We start from the raw sequence: 21600 nt of genomic DNA on the forward strand, positions 1-21600 counted from the left end.
ATCACTTAGTGGGGTCAATTTTATTAGCTAACTTTTTAAGCAACAAAAATGGGCTGAACATTTCAATGAGAAAGTTGCTCATCGGTTTGCAGAGCATCTGATTAGACAGTTTCGAGCTTTATATCTGTTAATTTTTGGTGTTTTCCTACTAACTGCAAATGCCCGCGGAATCCAAAAAAAGAAGAAACAAGTGACAAGCCTGCTCACGTGCCAACGCGCACGATGATTCTAGTGCTTCCTAACATTCCGTGAGTGAACGACCATAGCATTTGCTCGATTGTGCTGCCTCGACCCGTGCTCCAATGATGGTGGTCGTAACAAGAAGTTAATTTGGGCGAGTTGGTTCATCGTGGTTGTGTTAATTTTCTTCCTGAAGTTGTCGCGCTGTTACAAGAACACAACCACGATGGTGGTGGCTTTGCGATGAACACGTTTTGCTATCGGCCACAAAAGCGGTAACGGCTGTGACTGCTTACCACTGTCATGAACCGATGCGAAGGGCCCCGCCGCGGTGGTCTAATGGTTAAGGTACTCGGCTGCTGACTCGCAGGTCGTGGGATCGAATCCCGGCTGCGGCGGCTGCATTTCCGATGGAGGCGGAAATGTTGTAGGTCCGTGTGCTTGGATTGCGGTGGACGTTTAAGAACCCGGGCCCCGGTGGTCGAAATTTCCGGAGCCCTCCACTATGGTGTCTCTCATTATCACATGGTGGCTTTGGGACGTTAAACTCCATATATTAATCAATCAAACCGTGACGTCACGCGTGGAGGTTTAGGCAAGATATTTAAAAATGGAATCTTGACCTTGATTTTTCTACTTGATTAATTAACATATGACAGTGAGAATAACATCATTATAGCCTTAATAGTACCAAGCCCGCAGTAGGGGCTATTGTTTATTGCCCCCTCCCTCAAAATTTGGACAGATTTGTGTGTTTTAGCAAGGGTATTAATAAAGCGGCAGATTTTTCAAAGTGTTCACAAGGTGCCCCCCCCCCCCCTGGAAGGAATTTCTGGATACGGGCCTGCATGGTAAAATTTATCAATTTAAACTGATTTGCTTGCATTGTCACCATATACGCCCGGTATTCCCCGATTACAAACGTTGTGCAACTATCATCGGAGCAGGAAACTCAGCCAGTGCATTGTTGAAGAGACGGGAAACGATTACTATAATGGTTTTGGTGCAGAAAAAGACACCAAATACTCTTGCTGGTTTGAAAGCCAAGTACTCGGCTACCACTTGTAGACAGACGATGACATAATAGTACAATGTTACCAGTGATATTCTACAATGCATCACGTGCTTTCTACTTTAAATTTTCGGTGACTCGCTTAGATGCAGCCTTGTGACAACCGAAAAAGAAGGGGAGAGGGGGGGAAGAAGATAGAACTTTGAGATAAAAAAAAAACAGAGCAGTTGCCCGCTCGAGCCGACCCTTCTCGTAGGCTAGAACCATTCTGATTGATTGATACGAGGGGTTTAACTTCCCGAAATCACCATATGATTACGAGAGACGGCGTAGTAGAGGGCTCCGGAAATTTCGACCACCTGGGGTTCTTTAACATGCACCTAAATCTGAGCACATGGGCCTACAGCATTTCCGCCTCCATTGGAAATGCAGCCGCCGCAGCCGGGATTCGATCCCGCAACCTGCGGGTCAGCAGCCGAGTACCTTAGCCACTAGACCACCGCAGTGGGGTGCTAGAAGAGTTCTAGCCTTGCAGACAAGTTCTAAGCCTGAAGAAAAGTCCGCTCTTCGAAACGTTGGCTTGAGCTCACAACCCCCTGTCTACGAATTCCTTCACAGCACTTACACGAGATAATATCATGGGAGGTGAGGGAAAGGCACGTTTAAATACCATAATCTTTTTTGGGAACCTTCAACGCCAAAATTTTGCTCTGTCTGTTTGTGCATTTGTTTGTATGTCCGCCCTTAACGAGACTCTAAAGACACGAGACGATATTTCGAACGGCCGACCTCTTCGAGGCCGGCGCCGCGTCGGCAATGGTCAGATGCCGTCGGGTGGGACCGCTCGCAGTGTTTGTTTGTTCACAATCGCTCCTGACTGCCATCTTTGCTCTGGAGGCTCGGACTCTTCGGGGCGCAGCGCATCTGTTTTGACGTATACGAAGTTCCCCTTCCGTGCTCCCTGTGCTGTGAAATACTTTTCATTCAAGAATGTCATCGCTGTTCGTTGTCGTAAGTGGTTGTTGCGCCTTCTGCTGCCAGAAAAAGTCCAGTAATAGCCGAAAGCTTTTTATGATAGCTCCCGTAAAAGTGCAACCACTTGCGACAAAAGACATGGTTATGTAGAATCAAAAATGAGAACTTCAGGCCGACATTTTCGAATCCACCTTGCGAAATAAGTTGCACGTCTCTCAATATGAGTATGGTTCAATGTTTGCTCAATTGAATGCCTGCTCTAACGCCGTAGATAAGTGCAGTTAATTGTGCACGACGTTGCAATTTCTCACTCGGGTTTCATTACCGCTTCTGTGGCGGCAGTTTTTTTTTAACAATACAAGCTTACGTGTTCTGCTTGTCGTTAAGCACCGGCTGCTTTGAGTTCGCAATACTGGTTTGTGTGTTAAGAATGTACGCGGAAAGATGCTCGAAACTGTGATTACGGAACTTTAGAGATTTCGCGTTCCTGTTTTGAATAAACAAAACTGAGCAACTCACATTATGATTGGTACTCTCCGCTAAATTTTCTTGCATGCTCGTACATTTCAGGTCAAATTGCTTTTTGTTGCTCTTTTACGGTGACAGATCAGCTGGGGGGGCTTCCGATGCAAGGGCATGTGGTTATGCAAAGCGTGCATGCCTTCGAGTCACTGTGTGCGTGCATCATTTAGAAACCTCGCATATACGTGTCATTTCGTGTGCCATTTCGTGTGAAGGTTTATATCCGCAAGTGGAGCTCTCGCGAAGTAATCGCGTATATTGGCACGCTAGTTAATTCATACGCAAGCTCATTTTTTCCGCGATACAGTTCGAATGTGAGATACATACGTCCACAAGGCGCACTTCTGAAATATGATCGGTGCGTCTAACCACTTCACCAAACAACCACAGATGTTTTAGAGTATCAAATGTGCGCCTTTTGACACATTATTAAGGCCTTAGATGCCTCACCAAACGTTAAAAGTGGCCGTTGGCGACATCGGCGTCTCGCGTCAACAGGCTCAACGCGTGTTGTTGCTTTCACTGCATGACGGTCACTGTGAATGATTGATATGATATGTGGGATTTAACATCCTAAAACCACCATATGATTGTGAGAGACGCAGTAGTGGAGGGCTCCCGAAATTTTGACCACTTATAGGGATCACTGTGAATGCTCTCTGCACAAATTATGTACTCTATAGACGGTTTCGCCAGAGCCTGCCGGTCTCTAGCAACATTGTGCGTTCACCGGAAAACCACCCCTGGAAGCATCCAGTGTCGCTTGTTTTTGCGTGGTTTTAGTGTTTATTGCTGGCCGCGCCTGCTTGTGTTCCCATGTTTTATGCGTATAAAATTGTTCCGATGAAGCGCTGGCAACTCGAGCAGAGCTGTGTCAAGGCAGGATCCAGTCTACATGCCTAAATCAATTTTCTATGCTAGTCAAACCTATTCTGTTTTCCGACTGACGACGATAGGAAGAGCGGCTGCATTGTAGCGATCACGCGAGAAAACTGGATTCCCACTAAGAGCGCGTAGGTTTGTTCGGCACTTCATCAAAGATAATGCAAAGCTCAGCGCAGACGGATGGCACAGAGGCGATACTCAGACGTTAGACTAGTCGAAGGCGCCCGGTTACTGAAACTCATCGTGCAGTCACTTTCGTGTTCCACCTGTGGCACATTAGTGTACTGGCGCCTGAAATAAGCAGTAAAATGTGAAAGCTAACACTGAAAATTCATCGCAAGGGTGTTTATTTTATAGTTTTAGCGATATCAAGTATATGTGCACTGTTCGAAACAACACGGAAGGCAAAGTACCCGCGCTTAACATTAATCGCCGCACAGTGCAAGTCGTGGTGCGCACGTTTCGTTGTCGTTGCATTTGGTTTTTTTTTAAGGGATGCCGGCGAGTGGGATCTTATCTGTGCAAGCAAATGACTCATCGCCTGTTTTTCTGCCTCTAATGAACATCGCCGCATTCTCGCTAATGTATATTTTGGGCGTGAACATGGGCTGTAAATTTAGGTAGATTCAACTTGCATGTTTAATTCATGAATAGCTTACTCGTTAGTGAACCATAATAGTTCACTTGACCCTGCAGCCACAGTTGACGTCATCACATCAGCACATTTTAAAATTTCTCAGTCACATGAGCACTTCGTATCACCAGCGATTCCGATTGCTGCTGATCTCTTTAGAAAGCGCCCAGTGTGACACAGATGCAGAAATAAGCGTTTTATCCTGAGGTTGTATGCTTAGAAGAAAGCACAAATATGTTCGAGGTTCAACAGGAGGCTGGTTTCCAGTTCTAATCGAAAAGCTGAATTGAACAACTTCACAATGAATCGAGCGACTCTTCGTCTGCATGTCGACGATGTGGGTGTGCTTTGAAGAGGCCGACAGGGAAAAGACAGGTGTGGGCTGTCAATTCCCGGTCCGTGCCTTCAAAGCGCATCCACATTGTTGTCATGCAGAACCAACTGGCCTAATTAAGTTCGCTGACAAACTTCTCCTGCAGTTTATGCATTTTCTGTTTGTGCAGACACGACCACTATCAGAGGCAACACGGAGCAGGGGGCCGCGCTCATCGAAACGCCGCGACGAATATTTTGCGCGGTGCCAATTGGCCACTCGAGCAGTGAGTCCATTCATGTAGCTGCTAGACGTTGCTGCAAACACATTCTAAGGAATGTGCCAGAAATAACAGAGCAGCAAACTGAAACACACCACGAAAACACCGCTGGAACCATTGAAAAAGCATTGCCAGAAGTTCCGCACCAGAAGTCTACTGGGGTAGGCCGTTCGGTGCACGCCAGTTTGTTTACAAACACCGAAACTGTCTATATAGGGGGAAGTTTGCACCACCCGTGCGCGGAGTAAGCAAAGACAGTTGCATGGTTTCATGGGTGCTATCGCACCTGCTAACAGAAATATAAGCCAAAGCAGCTGCACATGAACGTTTGAGCGATGCTATTTACAGCGTAAAACTCATTCGGAGACGCCCTAAACGATGGGCCAAGAAAAAAAGGTGGTTCTCGCTAACAATCACAGGTCTATGTTTAAGAACATACATACTAAGGGGTGATGCACACAAAGTCAACATCTGGTCACTGCGACGCCGAGTGACTCGATCAAGGTGTGATCACACTTACGCAATGCGCATGCGTGTGATCAGTAATGGGTTGAAGTTGCACTCATTAAGATAATTTAGGGTGAGTTGAACGGCTGGCGCGAACACTCTCAGTGCGCTGTCTGCCGAGCAAGCGCTCCCGCCGCAAAAGGGCGTCTGCTACGCAAGAGAAATGCAGGTGGCGCCACATTCGAAAAGAGAGTGCAAAGGAGAGGCAACCGAGGAAAAACAGAGGAGGAGAGTGTCACTACTTTATGAAGTTCTAGAGGCTTTAGTGGCACCTACCCGTCGCCTTGCGTTCTACACCTTATCGCCTTCGAGACGGGCGCATACGCCCCACGCTGCGTTTCCAAGATAACTGCCAGATGCCTCATGTCTCACGTGTGGCGTGACTCGATGTGCTTGTTCGCCTCCGCTGCACGCTCGAGGTACTCTAACGCAGTGCCTCCAGAATACCATTCGCCGATTTTCTTGCGCAGAACATCAAATAAACGTTTTGTTCACTCTCTCCAGACGCAAGACTATCGTCTTTCGACGACATTTGCAGTGTAACATGCAGATACCGAGCCAATTTTTTTTTCACCTTAAAACCTTCTCGCGTGATCTGTTAGCGACTAACAAGTGACTCGTCACATGACCACATAAGGAAACGGTTATAAGCAATTCAAAGATCACGTGGCTGCTGATATCCTATAAAAGCTGTCTCAATGCAATGGATTGTTTTCTTGCACTAAATGCCCAAGCACTTTTTCATTGCATTGTTGGGAAGCTCGGCTCGAGAAAAGCTTGTGCTGAGGAGACCCGATTGCATACGCAGAGGCCGAGCACGCCCGGAACCTGCTCAAGCTGGCGCAGACGATGCGGCCTGTCCTTAAAGAAGAGGTGAGATGACTTAGTCTGAATCACGGTTCGAATATTTTTGTTACTGTTGTTTATGATGATGATGAGGATCTGCTTTCGTCTTAACAATAACTATAGCCACCAGAAAAATAGTTCTTCTTTGAGCTAGCGGCTTGAAGATGTTTTAAGCGTGTAGCATTCTAGGCACCCAGCATGTCATCCATCCATCGATCGCATGCTGCATGATCACGCCCAAGATTAGATGGTCGATACAGGTTCAAAACAATCCTAGCGATGTTCAAAACAGGGCTAAAATGTATGAATGATGTTTAAAATTATGTAATTAACTGAAACAAAAAGTCGAAATAATGGCTTCAATTATCATGAAATTGTCAGAAATCCTTCCTAAACATGCTGTTGACTCATGCGCCGCTCAATAGAGAGGGCCACCGCCTCACAGGTTCACACAGTCTCTCTCATCAACAGAATGCTATGGCGCTACAACAGGAAGAGGAGAGAATCTGACGAAATTCACTACAGACGACAGGTATCTCGACTGCCGTGACAAGCAGGCAGTCAATGAAGAGCATCAAAAGGCAACTGGAATGTTGCGCACCCAGTTTGAAAAATCCCTAACATGATTCGGCCCGTACCTGGAAAACCCTATGTCATTAAGTAAATTAACATTCACGTCATCAACTTTACAAAATGAAATCCCTGGATGACCATTCTACACAGTTCCACAGGTTTCGCAGTAGCAGTGCTGCATTTTTTTTTCTGTAACGGTTCTCATGTATTCTTCATAATTCACATGTTGAAAGTGCGACATTGCAAACCTACATGGAGAACCTAGATGCTGGTGTACAGAGCTTGTACTGAACTGGGGATATTTCATTTCGAATCGGTGAGGTACAAGCGCCATGTTTTGTGTAATTTTCGTGTACTTCGTGTATACATAACTGTCCGACAAATAAGCGCAATACAGTCAAACCCATTTATAACGATTTTAAACGTGTCGAGATAAGTGGTTGTTATATGAGTAGTTCGTTTTATATGGACTCAGCCATAAAAATGTCCACTTAGTGGCCAAAGGGTTTATTTTCCATTTGTCATTAAAGAGTGCCAACAACCCCTCCGCTGACAAGTAAGGCTTTTTTGTGTGTTAAACAATGCCTGTTATGGGTTCGCGAGTTAATTGAACCACGTTCAGAATGAACACGCGCCGTACAACTGAAGCGCGGTACCGACCGCCACCTTGAAGCAATCATCCCTGGCTAGTTGCGTGCAGTGCGCCACTACTCGCCTCTCGCCGTCGCATGTCAGGTTGTTCGCAATCTAATATGCACGTTTGTGCATTCATCATGCAAGCTTCACTCAGTATCGGGCTTGGATGCGGCGGGTTGCCTGTTCGTTGAACACAACGAAGACTAATTTTGCAAGCAACATGCGCAAACGGCCTGCCTCGCATGACACGGCTGTGGTTAACTTGCAAACGGCAGCATGACGCGCTTGTACACCCGTCACTCCGCCCAGCAGATATACGCAAATGACTGTGATAAGTTTGGGGGGGGGGGGGGAGCCGGCAATGTGTCAACATTGCACGTTTATGGCCACCTGGCATCACTCTTTTCTGTTCCTTATCCGGTGTAGGAATCACCGCAACCGCGTGGAGGTTGTTATCACTAATCAGCCAACATCTGCTGTTACCATAAGGTGGAAGATGTTTTGCACATTGTGGCATTGGAGAGTTGATTGTCACAGTGAACTTTTATGTGACAAAATGTTATCGCTTCTTCATTCAAAGGCATGGTTGATTAATCTTCGGCGATCGTAGATGCCGAGAATGGCGTCAGAAAAGCTTGCCGTGCGAAAGCTGACCGTAATTCTTCATGCTGCCTCCTTTTCTTTTTTCTTCTCATTTCTGTTCTGCCGATGAATGCCTGGAAAGTGAGTGACCTCGCTCACAACGTCCGAAATGATACGTGTGGTGCTCGCCGCGGTCTAGGATATTTTAGTCGCAAATAATCCACAGTGGGGTACGCGCGAGCGAGCGCCAATCACATGCTTTAGAAAGCTTTTTAAAACATTGTTTTTGCTTCATGTGCTCCATATTTTTACCACGACCATGTCCGAAGTTTTCATCGTAAAAGTAGGACGCTTCGAAAGATGTTCGCTTTATGCAGACTCAGTTTCAAAGGGTAGCTTAAGGAAGTTTTAAGTGCACCGAATTATGATCTTTGTAGCCGCTAGATCGTTATGTCTGTGGTCTTTATAAGCGCGTACGACTGCAATATATTTACAAGTAGAGGTGATAACGTGCATTATATTCAAACGTAATGTCCTCTGAGTGCGAAAAAACACCTTGTGGTGCTCTTGTGTCGTTTCACAAGTAGTTCTTAGTTCAATTGGAGAAGCTACGGAAGGTAATTATACAAGAGCAGCATTTAAGCAACATGGTAGCATTTATAGTGAACAAAATCAGAACAAGCTGCATACTACTGTTTCATTGGAACTCTAGTAGAAGGGCATATAGATTCTATAGATTCTGTGAAAATGCATTGGTGTGATTTGACTACATTAGTGATAAAGTGTTACTTAACCTTTAAAGTGATGAACAACCATCGGACAAGAAGCGTAGCTGAGGCCAGCTGTTGTCCCCGAAATATGAACCTGTCTTCGGCAAAGCTGCAGGACAATGCGACGTTATCATGTTGGCATGGCGCATTCCCCTAGCGGTAATTTCGCAAAGTCTCTGCACACCCTTTGATCTTGTAAGTTAATTGCTGTTGGCTCCAGAGGCTTCTCTGGCATCTCATTACCTTGAACTTCCCTGAGTCTGTTTCGTTTGAATTGTGACTTGTTGTGTGGTGGGGCGCAGAGCTTCCTGCCGTTCCAGTCCATCTACTGCACGGCCATTGACCAAGACCTGGACAACGCCAACAACTGCCTCTCAAACTGCACGCTTCTACACGACCACAAGTTCGTCGAGGTAACGAGTGCTCGCTTGCACGGACACAAAGCCATTCCTCCTCCTCCTTCTGCTTCTTCTTCTCCTCCTTCTCCTTCTTCTTCTTTTTCTTCTTCTTCTTATTGTTGTTGTTCTTGTTATTATTATTATTATTATTATTATTATTATTATTATTATTGTTGTTGTTGTTGTTGTTGTTGTTGAAGTTCGAAAATCAACTAGATGACACCGACATGCACGGCAATCAAAGCATAAATGCGGGCAAAAGTGCTTTAGAAGTTGCCCAAATGAGATTTCTTTGGTGTGAGATGCAGTGCAGGCAACTTCTCGGCCAAACTAAGTGGTTGTTATTGAGTATAGCAAAACTAGATTTGAAAGTTCTCGATACATTGGACGACGAAAGGAAAGTTGTCGTGTTAAAAATAACTTGACGCGGCTTTTGTAACCTTGGAATGCCAGTAATGTTATAAATTTCTTAGTTCCCAATCCTCGTTCTGCATTTTTGTGTGTGTACAAACAGGAGGTATCTGAGGGTTTTTACTTTAGGACCCCTTTCTGTATTATATTTACTTCGTATTTGTATTATACTACTGTATCGTTTAGTACAAATAAGTGAATAATCAACAAGTCTTCATTATGAAAGCGTACAGACAGTAAGGCATATGCAACTTGCAAGTATGAAAACCGTGTATTGTACCAGCTTTCTTTTATTTGCTTACTGTTGTCTAAAGTTATTTGAAGACACCCAAATAATGGCTCATCTGTTGCAAATTTGCCAACCGGTGATTAATTGATTGATTGATTGATTTATATGTGGGGCTTAACGTCCCAAAACTACCATATGATTATGAGAGGTGCTGTAGTGACAGATTAGTGAAACATCAACAAGAGATTACAAAATATAAGTGGTCCCCAGAGCGCTAACTTGAGAGCACTGTCTTGTATCGCTAAATTCATGCTTATTAAAGATGGCTTAGGGCTCATTATATGCTTGAAAGCTAAAAATCGTGCTGACATTACGCTTGCTGCATAGCAATAACAAGAATAATAAATACGTTTCAGTGAACCCTCACGTCTTCATACTTCATTTATTCGTTACGTGTCCATTGACTTGTCCACCGAGAAATCAGTGGGCAATTCAGGCATTAATCACATTTTAGCTGGAACAGCATTTTACTTTTTATGCCACTATCATTCCCGCTGATTACATAATGCCTGTTGCGTCCTGCGCTTTCAGCTCTTTTTTTCAGCTTTGCTTGATTCTTCGGGAATTCTGAACCATATTCGGCGTGCAATTCAGTGCAGCGAAGACATTCTCAAGGAAATGCATATCACCAGACAATTAAGCCCAGTAGTATCACATTTTTCAGAACACCCGCACAAGACGTTACGGTTCTGGCATTTTGCCACATAAAAAATTAATTTTCAATGACCTAATAGAACAATTTAAGAGAGCCTTATGTTTCATATATGCTCGTATTCTGCATTTTCACAAACAGTGCTGAAGAACGGTGCTATGTGTCTCCAGTCCTCTGGTCGTCTTCGTTCATAGCTGCATAATAAAGTGAAGCGGAGTAACCTGCCTGTGCAATGGAAAGTTCCTACTAATTAAACATGGTCTTCAAGGTAGTCTGACCGTATACCATGACACCCTTGAAGGGGCACTAAAGAAAAAAAGAACGATTTTAGATGCGAAGCATCTTTTTGACTAGCCCGTGTAACGCTGTCTATCCCCTGTCTATACGGGCCGCTCCACGTTCCCCTCGCCGTAGTCGTTAGAACGATGCCAAGTAGGTCAAGTCGTAGCTGCATCTTGACGTCATTCTCTCCCTTACCCGCAGCAGCTTCCGGCTCCTCCCAACACAGCTAGGTGGTGTTGCTGCTCAGCCGGCTCGCAAAACGCTTCTCTATCTCTTCACTCTCTTCACACAACCCCCTCCCCAGAATGCTCGACCGCACGTTAAGGGGAAGCACTCTTTGGGCTCGTTTATTTGCGTTGAAACTTACACGAATACCAACCCGTCTCTAGTGTCTTTGCGTTTTTAAAAAATGTTCACTTGAGTAAAGGCTACATAGAGTTTGGCTTCAAATATTTCTTCCAGCACCCGCGTCGAAGCCCGTTTCAGCCAAATCAATGGCGTGTGCGCCGCTGCTGCTTCGCATTCTATCATGGTTCTCTTGGGGGATTGTTCATAAATTTTTTCTTGCATATACAGATTACTGTTTCATCACAATACGGAAGTCAGCATGCTTGCCACTAAAATTCACCTAGGTAAGCAAGAGAACATGCTAGAATAAAATGCTGGTGGTGGGGACGCCACTTAAAATTTCCCACACCAATGACATCACAACTTTTAACACCATCTGCCTGGGCTAAAGTCATTACCCCAAGTACATTGTACCCTGAGAAGTTCGTGGACCAAGTATGCCAAGTTTCGGAAAATGTTTCGTTCAGCCAGTGTGGTCGTAATTTCGAAAGCCGTGATCTCTTGTGCGGAGATTTCGGTGCGAAGCTGAAGAATGACACTTTGACCTCGATTTTTCCTTCTAATAATGAGCCTTTGATGGTGAAGTTAGGGATGATAGACTTTTCGTAGTCTAATTTATCAACCTAAACTGCTTGATAGTTTCAAGCACTTTAAGCACATTATCTGACATGTAACTGTGTCACTTGGAAGCCGCCGCCGCTAATGGCGAGCATATAAGAGCTTTTTTGTGTGCCTTCGTGTGCACATGCATCATTGTGTGCATGCTGCTCGTGACTCCTGTTTTGCCTCTTCTTTTGCAGCCTCTGTCGGCCAGGAGGAACGAACACGAGAAGGCACGCAAGCAGCTCAAGGAAGCGTGGCACCGAGAACTGAAGCGAATGGTGAGATGATTGTGTACTAGCATAGCTAAGCCTACAAGTACAGATGTTTTGCTGTGCTCTGTTTAGTTCCTCTTTAAGAAATCTTTCACCTTCATCATTTTCAAAACGTCCATCTTGTTCTTCTCCTTCGTCTTCTTCTATAAACAACCGATGTGCAGCACGACTTCTTGAGCGATCTCGTCCTCATATGTGAACTTACATTCATATGTTTATAAGTCTATCTGTGGAGGAAAGAAAGGAAAGGCAAAGCTTCAGTCAACATCGCTGCAATTAAGAGTGTGCTGTGGAAGTATCATCATTATTTTTGTTTATCATTTAACAGGGACTGCTGGGCCATACATATACTTTTTATGGTAACTGAGCCCCAAAAGCACTCACTGCTCAGGGTTTCTTTGCGATGAGAAAATAGCTCCTCCCCATAATTGCCCCGCGAGGCGTTCCGTTTGCAACAGCAGCGCTGTTTTCAGTGTGGTGTGTGAGCATGAGGATTGTGCTTTCGATCGGTGAGATGTTGCGAGAATCGGGGAACCAAGGAGTAGCGCATATCTGTTTTTATGTAATCAGGGCGAGGGTATTGTGGCCAGAGGTCAAGACATCGACATAGTAAGTATTTATCGAGAAAGGAATCACCTTAGGATGACTAATAAAGCATTTTCGAACACCGAAGCATCAACCAGGCGTCGCACAATGCGTATTGCATAACGAATGGGTCGTTCATTACTCCAACCCTTTACAGAAGCTTGTTCTTAATCACTTCTTAGTTTGGCTCATACCCACTTCAGGCATAATTCTTCATCCTTGTCAGCCACTGCATAAAAAATTGCACAAAATTTCTAGCAATTCTGTATACTACGCTTCTCCGAAGAATGACGAGGGATAGCACAAGAGTTATGGTTGTTTATGGCATAGTGGGTATCCAGCAAGTGTGCTTGTAGCAGTACACGCAAAGAATGGTTAATAAAGGCTCCTTTTCCAGCTGTAGCTGTGACAGAAGCGCTGTGGCGAATTTTGCGCGGGCTTGGTGTTTTTAAGAATCAAGGCCTGATGCGACGTATCCGTCCCAGAACGTCGGCACGTGCCCTTTTGACGTGGCGCCGGACCCTCTCCCGAACGAAGAGAGCCAAAAAACCATGCGCTGACGCCCTGAGACAGATACGTTGGGTCAGGCCTTTACGGTTCTAGAGGTTTTTGACAGTAAGGTCGGCACAAGGACCCTCTCATTCAATTTGAAGGACTTTTCATCTTCCATCTTTACTACAGAAAAGCCGAGGACTAAAGCTGTGTTATTGTGAGGAGCACGTCATCGCTTTATTTTCTTCTTTTTTAGTCTGTTGTGCAGCGTTCCGTGTTTGTGACTCGACCACTGGGAGAAGGGTGTGGGGGAGGCTGCAAAGAAATGTTGCTCCTCCTAATGGGAAAACCACGCGTATGCCTGTGGTGATTGCATGTATCTGCGGTTCGCGTACAACACCACATTTTGCCTCTCTCGCAGCAAGAGCTCGAGGCGAACGTTCGCAAGGCCCGCGCGCTGTACGTGCAGCGGCACCAGGAGCACGACAAGGCCGCCCAGCGGGCTGACGGGGACGAGCGACGACGTCGCGTCGAAGAGGACGCCCTCCAGAAGGCCCGCGAGGCCGAGACCACCTACAAGGCGTGTGTCGTGGAGGCCAACGAGCGCATCGTCGCGCTGGAAAGAACTAAGGTATGCTACGACGTTGTCCTGTGGTCCCGGCGCAGTGGTCTATTGGCTAAAGTACTCGGCTGCACCCGCAGGTCGCAGGATAGAATCCTGGCTGCAGCGGCTGTTTTTTCGATCGAGGCGAAAATGCTGTAGGCCCTTGTGCTCAGATTTGGGTGCGCATTAAAAAACGTCGATGTTGTCGAAATTTCCGGAACCCTCCACTACGACATCTCTTATAATTATATGGCGGTTTTTTGGAACGCTGCGAACGCCACATATCAATCAATGTGGTCCGTTCAAGACTTCGGTTGCATAGTGACAGCAGAACTTGCGCAAGTCATAAAGGTACCAATGGTGTTCCTGACCCCCCTTGGCATCAGGCTCACGGGGGACACCCTCCTCCATCTCTCTATTGAATTGTCCCTCACCTTGAGAATTATCTTTCAGGCACCGTATTTGAAATACCTTGGCAATAATAATAATTGTGGAATTTTTATGCCTGGGAACCGTTTTATAAGGATTATGAGGAACACTGTAGCGGAGAGCTCCGGCACTTTTTTCCAATCTGCGCTTTTTCACCTTGCACTTAAATCAGTGTACACAGGTCTCTAGCAGTTTGGCTCCAGGAAGAGCCCGCGAGACCGAGCAGAGTCGCCGCCTGGCGGCAACTGGCCGAAACTGTGTAGTGTGGATTGCTTCTTGCTTCATCTGCTAGCCACGTCAGATGTCTATGTGCATGTATGTCATGCACGTTCTCAAAGTGTGGTTTGTCCGTTTATGTAAGCACGAGTGTAACTGTACGTATATATGCCTGAAACGACGTAAAAACCATTTGGTCTTGCTCAAACTGTTAATGCATTGTAATGAGATCGGCGAGTGCAACTTTCCAGAATGCTGTTTATGTCGTCGTACCCTCTATTCACCAGATAAATTTCAGAGTGGGTGCCCCTCTCTATTTGAAGCACATCTCAAAATGCTCTTGGCGTCCTCCCAAACATGAACACTATTAAATGCTGTGTGAATGCAACATTTTATGGTGACTCGGTTGTAAAAAAGCCAAAAACAAAAGAAAAAAACAGGCTCTAAGACATGCACTTGCGCGCTGTTGGTAGGTGTACAACTATGGCACTGTAGTTTATCGATCAAGTGAGGAGCCTAAGTTGCGTTTATCTGGCCAGGTCCTACCATTCATGGTGAACAGAATGAGAGAAAAAAAAACTATATGCGTATAAGGTGCGAATGATGGCACTGAACGAATCGTACAGATACGCGGGCTTTCTACGATCTTTCTTTTTTTTGTAGTATGTGGATGACAAGGATGTAAGTGATAGTACAGTCACACTACAGCAGTGCGTAGCAGGCGGAACAAAAGCTAACCACTTACAAACAACATACCAAAGGCGTGATTTAGTGCGAAAGCATGAGGAGAGTCACCCAGGGTGAGCATTCCTATGAAAGGCAGGATGCGCTTTACTTCGCGGGTAGTGTTAACCTTGCATAGGCGTCCTGCACTGATCCAGTAGAGAAGAGCGTATTAACAGTAAACTGTATTCAACGCACTTTATCTGCCGACAATCGGCTCAGACCGCCTATCTACACTTATGGTGCACTATAGCCTATCCACACTTGGGCAGGACGGTGCTGCCACCTATAGCGCGATCTCTTCGTGAATACCCAGGAGTATACTGATGTAGCAGCTACAGATGTAACTGCATCGTGTTTGAGCAGCTCGCTCCTTTTGCAGATGCGGCCGCTGCGGCAAGCGAAGTCACCGTCTAGCGCTCTGTACGCAAACTTTTGCAGTGAAGGCACAAGTCATACAAACAACCCCCATTATAAGATAAGCACGCGCGCACTGGTGATCGCATCCGGTGGGCAAAGTAGAGATGGTATACCATCTCTACTTTGCCCACTGGTTGAGGCGCGGGCACATCAGACGGCGACCTTTACAGCACGCCCATGACGCAATCTCGCTGGTGAGAAAGGGAACAAGCTAAAGTGCTTCCGAGCTCTACGCATCACCAGCTGTGAAGGAAACATATAAATAGTTCACCGCTGATATACTAAAATGATGTATATATTCACCGTGGTCGATTCGTCTAACGCCTCGCGAGGTGTTGCTGGTTCGATTACGAGGTCGCACGTTGCGCAAAATATCTCTCCGAAATATTTTTCTAAATTACTTTTTCTAAGTGAACAACGAAGCCTATGCCCGTCGTTCATTAGGATATATGTCGTACTTCAATATTGTTCAAGTCCCGTTCATAGGCGCTTACTCCGAAGCCCCTCTTGCGCGGACATCGCAGTTTTCTCGACTATGACATGCCCATTTTGCGTCAACTCAAGCTGACGCCGCTCACGTCGAGCGGCTTCTTCATCGGAACAATGAGAAATGCTCGCCATCTTAAAAGCGCAGTGACATGCTGTTTTATGGCGTATTCGGTTGGGCGTTTTTGAGCGCTCTAGAATGCTCTGAAAAGTGGCTGCCCCTTCGGTTGGTAGAATTCGAGCGCTCGGACTACCTTCGGTTGGTTCTTTCAGAGCGTCAGCCTCCGACTTGGAGCACTCCCAACCGCGCTGACTTCAAAGTGAGAGCGTGGTGCGATCTGACCGGGAGGACGAATCACGTGGCACAGGCCAGCGAATCACGTTACTGCTGGAAGGTGATCGAGGTGAGGAGCGTGAGCGTGCATTTCGGAAAAAGGAATCGCCGGGCGCGTAACACTCCGTACACGTGTGTTGTTAACGGCGTTTTCACCCGTTTGTGGAGCGAATTGATATCCACGAAGCCATAAATGCACCATGTCAATAACGAGGTGACTAGTGAAGGTGGAGGAGACGTCAATGCTGTCATTACAGCAGCACGCATAAAGACTCGTGATTTGCTTTGAAGGTAGCAGTTCGGCTGAGAACGATCGTGAGATTTATGTGCTGAGCTTAGGCTTTCACTACATCCAGACATGCCAGAGAGATAAAGAATATGACAAAGCTAAGACATGTCACAGATGGGCACTGAAGTGATCGGCTCCATTTGTTGACAATGTTGTCGCGGTGCAGCTATGTTTACCTGGCAGCTTCCCGCACTGGCTGCATGATTCGGTACAGGCTCACTGCTCTGGGCACTCTGAGATGACCGATGTATTCGGTTGGTACGCTGCCTTTCGCACTCCGATTGCGAGCTGCCTGTGCATCTGGCGACACTGAGCCAGAGAACCAGAGTGGCCAGCCGAATACGCCATTACACTCAACTGTACCTCACCGCATCACTCCATCTTGGCGCCTTTCTCGAAACTTCGCCACTTTACATCTTCCGCCCCCACCCTCGTGTCTCCCTTGCCACACGTACTTCTCCCTTTTCCCTGTGATGCTCACTCTCGCCACAATGCGAGGTCACGTGACCAGCACCACTGCAATGCCGAACACGAAACCCTCAGCTAAGAAAAGCTTCGCTGCTAAAACCAGCCAAAAGTGTCCATATAATTGCAACAAAAATTTATGGGGTTAATAATGGGAGGCTATTTTGAATAAGTATACACGATTGAAAATGGACCTGGAGTGAAAAATAAGAGCGGTGTTTTCGCGTGTTATCCCAAGAATCTCTTAACAATGGCTGTAATAAAAATAACATCTACATTTATACAGCAAAATGGCTGCTGTGGCAAGATGTGTGTCCCCTTTTATAATTTTTCTAGATTTCCCACACTCAGTGGCAGTGCTATAAACTAGAGCTCTGACGTCCCAACACGGACAATAAATGCATTGCGGATGTTGAGCAACCTGTTCCAATAAATATATGCATCTCTTGTTTGATTATGTTAGTTAGGTAGAGGATTTGGGAAGCTGAGAAGTTATACAACTTTTAAATGCGAATGCATTCCTTAGTCAGGCTATGTCAGGCGTTCGTCGGTATCAATCTAACATCCTCTCCCATAGCAGAAGCTGTGGGTGCGCGTGCTTATCCTCGCCCCTAGCAACCGGAGGCCCCACCTCCTTTACTTAAATGTGACTTGCTATCGCCTCAATACAGTGCGATGAAACGTGTTTGCAGCATTTGTGCTGCCTTGGAACTGGCTGAAAACAGAGCATTCTCAATGTGTTATTTTTCTAACTTTGGGTTCTCATGTGCGAAACGCGGTTATAGACGCTACGCAATGCATTCGCATTTCAATCAAGAGACTGGCGCCTTCTTCAGATGAACATCTACCCCAACCTACACACTATTTAAAGTACTCCCTTCTGAATATCTAGATGAGTGCTCCTGGTGCGGAAGAGTATCAACATTTACACACATTACATACAGCTGTTCCTCGCGTTTTGTTGCGGGAAACTCGACGCTCATACAAACCCACATGTTACTACACTGGTCGTGGGAGGTGAGACTCTCGGATCAGACCCTGGGAAACCAGTTGGCAACCCTGGACCAGGCCCGGCGAGCTGCTATAGCCAGTGAAGCTCTGGGCGTATGGCCCCACTCACTTCAGTTACTGACAATTTAAATAAACGTTAATTCTCGCACTCTCTCGCACAGTTCGCTTCAGGGAGGTGGGGGAATTTTTTTTAAGCGACCACTCATCACCACGCTAACCGTGTGAGAAACGCAGTCTGTGTGATTACCGCTAAACCGGCCCTCTAATGTACCTCCATTCGTCGTTATTAAGATTGATTTAATCACTGAGTAATGATCATGTTCGTTCTAAACCACTAGTTGTGCGTTATCAATGCTACTAGGTGGAAGTGGTCTAGAGCATAGACGTTCACAGGTTAAAACGCGGCTGTTTCTGAACTGAGCCAACCCGACAGCAAGGTCATGCAATCCGCGCTCATTTCAATTTTAGTGCGTATGGCAGGCAAAGCACTTGGTTGGCTGCTCATTGCGTCGAGGTTCTATCCGTTAAATAAAGCGTTCATAATGAAGAAGTCAACTTAGTGGTTAGCAGCGTAGGTTGATGATGCACAGCTAACCACAAAAGTTTACAGACCACGGTGTCATAAAAAATTTGAACCATCTCCTCAAAGGGAGCCCTGACGGGATGCGAAGCAGCAGCGGTGCGCACGGCATTGACCCTGTTGAAAAGGGCATCGGTGGGGGTGCTGGAAGAACGGTTTAATGTGAAACTTGCAGTAGGGTTTACTCGAGTAAATGTTTGTTTGAAACGCGAAGACACGGGAGACGGTTTGGGTTTCTTGTAAGTTTTATTGCAAATAAACGAGCCAAAAGAGTGTTTCCACTCGACATGCGATCGAGCATTGTGGGTGGGGGAGAAGGTGAAGCGAGAGAGAAGTGTGTTGCAAGTGGGCGGAGGATCCGGCAGCTGCGGGCTCTCCGGCGAGCGTGGTGCAGGTGAAGAAGAGAATGACGTCAGCGTGCACTTTCAAGGGAAACGTGACGTCAACGCTCAGCTGCGGCGTGACCAACTTGGCATAGCTCCAACACCTGCGGAGAGGAGAACACGTTTTTGAGTGTTTGTACGGATGCTCATACATAGGGGTACGTTACACGCGTGTGTCAAAAAGCTTCTTCTCATATAAAAGACTTAGTTCCCGTGCAGCTTGGAGCAGTAGCTGCTGAAACTTTGTGCGACAATGGTGCAAGCATATTGCAGCTGAATACCGAAGTGCATATGCCAGGCTGCGCTGTGAGGCGGCAGAAACATTCGACTTTTTCGGGAAATCTCGTGGTCTGCAATATTTTTTCATTCTAATGACGTATGCACGAAGTGTGTGAAGAATACGAACTGTTGGACGAACGTTGGGATAGTCATCAAAGTGCATTTATAGGGCCACTGGAGTCAGGTGCCGAAAAGTATTCTCGACGTGCATAACTTTAAGCAGGATATGACGCTTTATCGTCATGGTGTACCTGCTAAATTGTTCATGAACCTGAACCACCACTTCTTTGTCGCTATGTGCTCATTGCCCAACACTATATTAATGCTATTTGTGTATTGGCCAGGCGGAGGTGCTGCAGCAAGTCCGTGAGCTGATGTGCCAGTGTGACCAGACCATGAAGGCTGTCACGGTAGCCTATTTCCAGCTGCAACACACCGTTACCGCACCCGCACCCATTCAGGTATGCTCTAGCTATTGCTGTGAGGCTGTTCACTTGTAAGACCACTTTTTTTTATCAGCTTCTGAATAATGATTGTATATATTGAGCACTGTCGTGATTTTTTTATTCACTGTGAAACTGCTATTTTCTAATGCTGATACTTTGCTGCATTAACGGGATAGCGTTAAAAAGTTTAGTTCGCCGAAACTCCGGCGTCGGCCTCGTTGATTGTGAGCAAGAGAATCATCATCTTGTTCGTGACCAAGAAATTGAGAAAGATGTAAATAAAATAGTGTAAATTTAAAATTCACGGGTTGGAATGTGGATCGAAGCCACGACGTTTGCGTGGATGCGTGAAAAGCAGGTGTTCTTCCAAAGAGCCACGCGTCTGCTTTTTTTTTTCACTTGAAACTGCAGTGAAAATAATTTCTAGTGTTGTATACAGGCTCCTCAATACAATATGTAACATTGCAGTAATGTTGCCTGATACAAGCGTACATTGCAATCAAGTGTCAAAACACATGATTTTTATAGTTTAAAGCCGGCCACCCATTACGAAAGGCACACACTTTGCTGCGGGTATTCCGCTGAGACTGCATAGCAAGTTCAAAACCTTTCGCGCGCATAATTGCTCGTGATTTAAAGCATGCTACCCATTACGTGGAATGCAGCCATATGGGAAAGCTTGACTGACACAAGCCAATTTCAACCTTATAAATAACATTGAATATACCACAATTTAAACGTCCAAAGTAACATCGTACAATAAGCTACACTAAATGGTTCAAGTAAGCACTATGGACGGAATATCGATATCACGTTCAACTCTTGACTCTTGAAAGTGATACTGAAGATTTCCCTTTTTCCTAATTTAATTTTCGTATATTATGGTCAATCCGCCGGTTTTTTCTGGTTGCTTGCAAAGCCTCCCCCCCCTCCCAAAACCTACGATTGACCGTCCGGCCTTCGTTGTTTCGACACTGATTTGGGACATTATTGGCCTCATGTTTACAATAACCCCACTTTGTCACCGTAGTTCCAGACGCTGTGCGAGAGTAGCCGCCTGTATGAACCGGGTTCCCAGTATCTGGAGTTCGTACGCCGGATTCCAGCAGGACGCCACCCAGTCGAACCCAGGCTGCTCGCCTTCGAGCCTTGCGCGGGAGACACGAGGTACGACAACAAGCTTCCTCTGCCCTAATCGTACACTAATAAATATGACGAGGCAGAAGAAATAGATAAATAGTTCTGCTTCTTCAGCAGGCTGCCTTTAATTAAAACTTTCTGCCTCTTTTTATTAAAACATGCTAACATGCTGCGTAGCTCGACCGAATATCGTAAGGCACAACTGGAAAAAATTTAGGGAAATCTTTGTACAGATACATGCACATCTGTCTCCTGTTATATATATATATATATAGTCAAACATATATAACGAACTGGAAAGGGCCACGATAAATAGTCGTTATATCAATACTTCGTTGTATATAGACCCGCCCATAAAAAAGCCCACTTCCCAGTATGCCTCCGTGAGGACAATATGACACCCTCAGAATGTCCTCTTATGGTACTAGAATGGCACTAATCCCGTCCCCTTGTCCATACACATAACAACCTCAGCACATCCTCAAAACAACACTTCAGGACTTTTTCAGTATCTTTTCAGAACAACGATTGCGTGGCCGGTTCGGTACTGTGAGCAATGATACTACTTAGGATTTACTTGTTTTCATGATATTTTCATACATCAAAAGAAAAACACCTGCGAGGTCTCGTGTATATATACTGTATCAATCAACAGAAAGGTGACAAAACGAACAAAGCTTGTTGACTCGAAATTTATTTAACAGTAATTAATCACAACTGACAGCTTTGTCAGGCATTCGAGTCTGAA

General features: G+C 45.8%; 1 protein-coding gene across 1 annotated transcript in view; it reads left to right on the top strand.

The window, feature by feature from the left end:
• LOC142786498 (rho GTPase-activating protein 45-like) overlaps positions 1-21600 on the top strand; it is a 192512-nt gene that overhangs the window by 110899 nt on the left and 60013 nt on the right. The window contains exons 8-13 of the mRNA XM_075884225.1: positions 6117-6181; positions 9018-9128; positions 11896-11976; positions 13469-13678; positions 19611-19727; positions 20743-20879. Coding sequence (XP_075740340.1) covers positions 6117-6181; positions 9018-9128; positions 11896-11976; positions 13469-13678; positions 19611-19727; positions 20743-20879 — 721 coding nt within the window. The remainder of the gene's footprint in view (positions 1-6116; positions 6182-9017; positions 9129-11895; positions 11977-13468; positions 13679-19610; positions 19728-20742; positions 20880-21600) is intronic.

The sequence above is a fragment of the Rhipicephalus microplus genome, unplaced genomic scaffold (genome assembly GCF_043290135.1).
Source record: "Rhipicephalus microplus isolate Deutch F79 unplaced genomic scaffold, USDA_Rmic scaffold_24, whole genome shotgun sequence".
NCBI classification, from domain to species: Eukaryota; Metazoa; Arthropoda; class Arachnida; order Ixodida; family Ixodidae; genus Rhipicephalus; species Rhipicephalus microplus.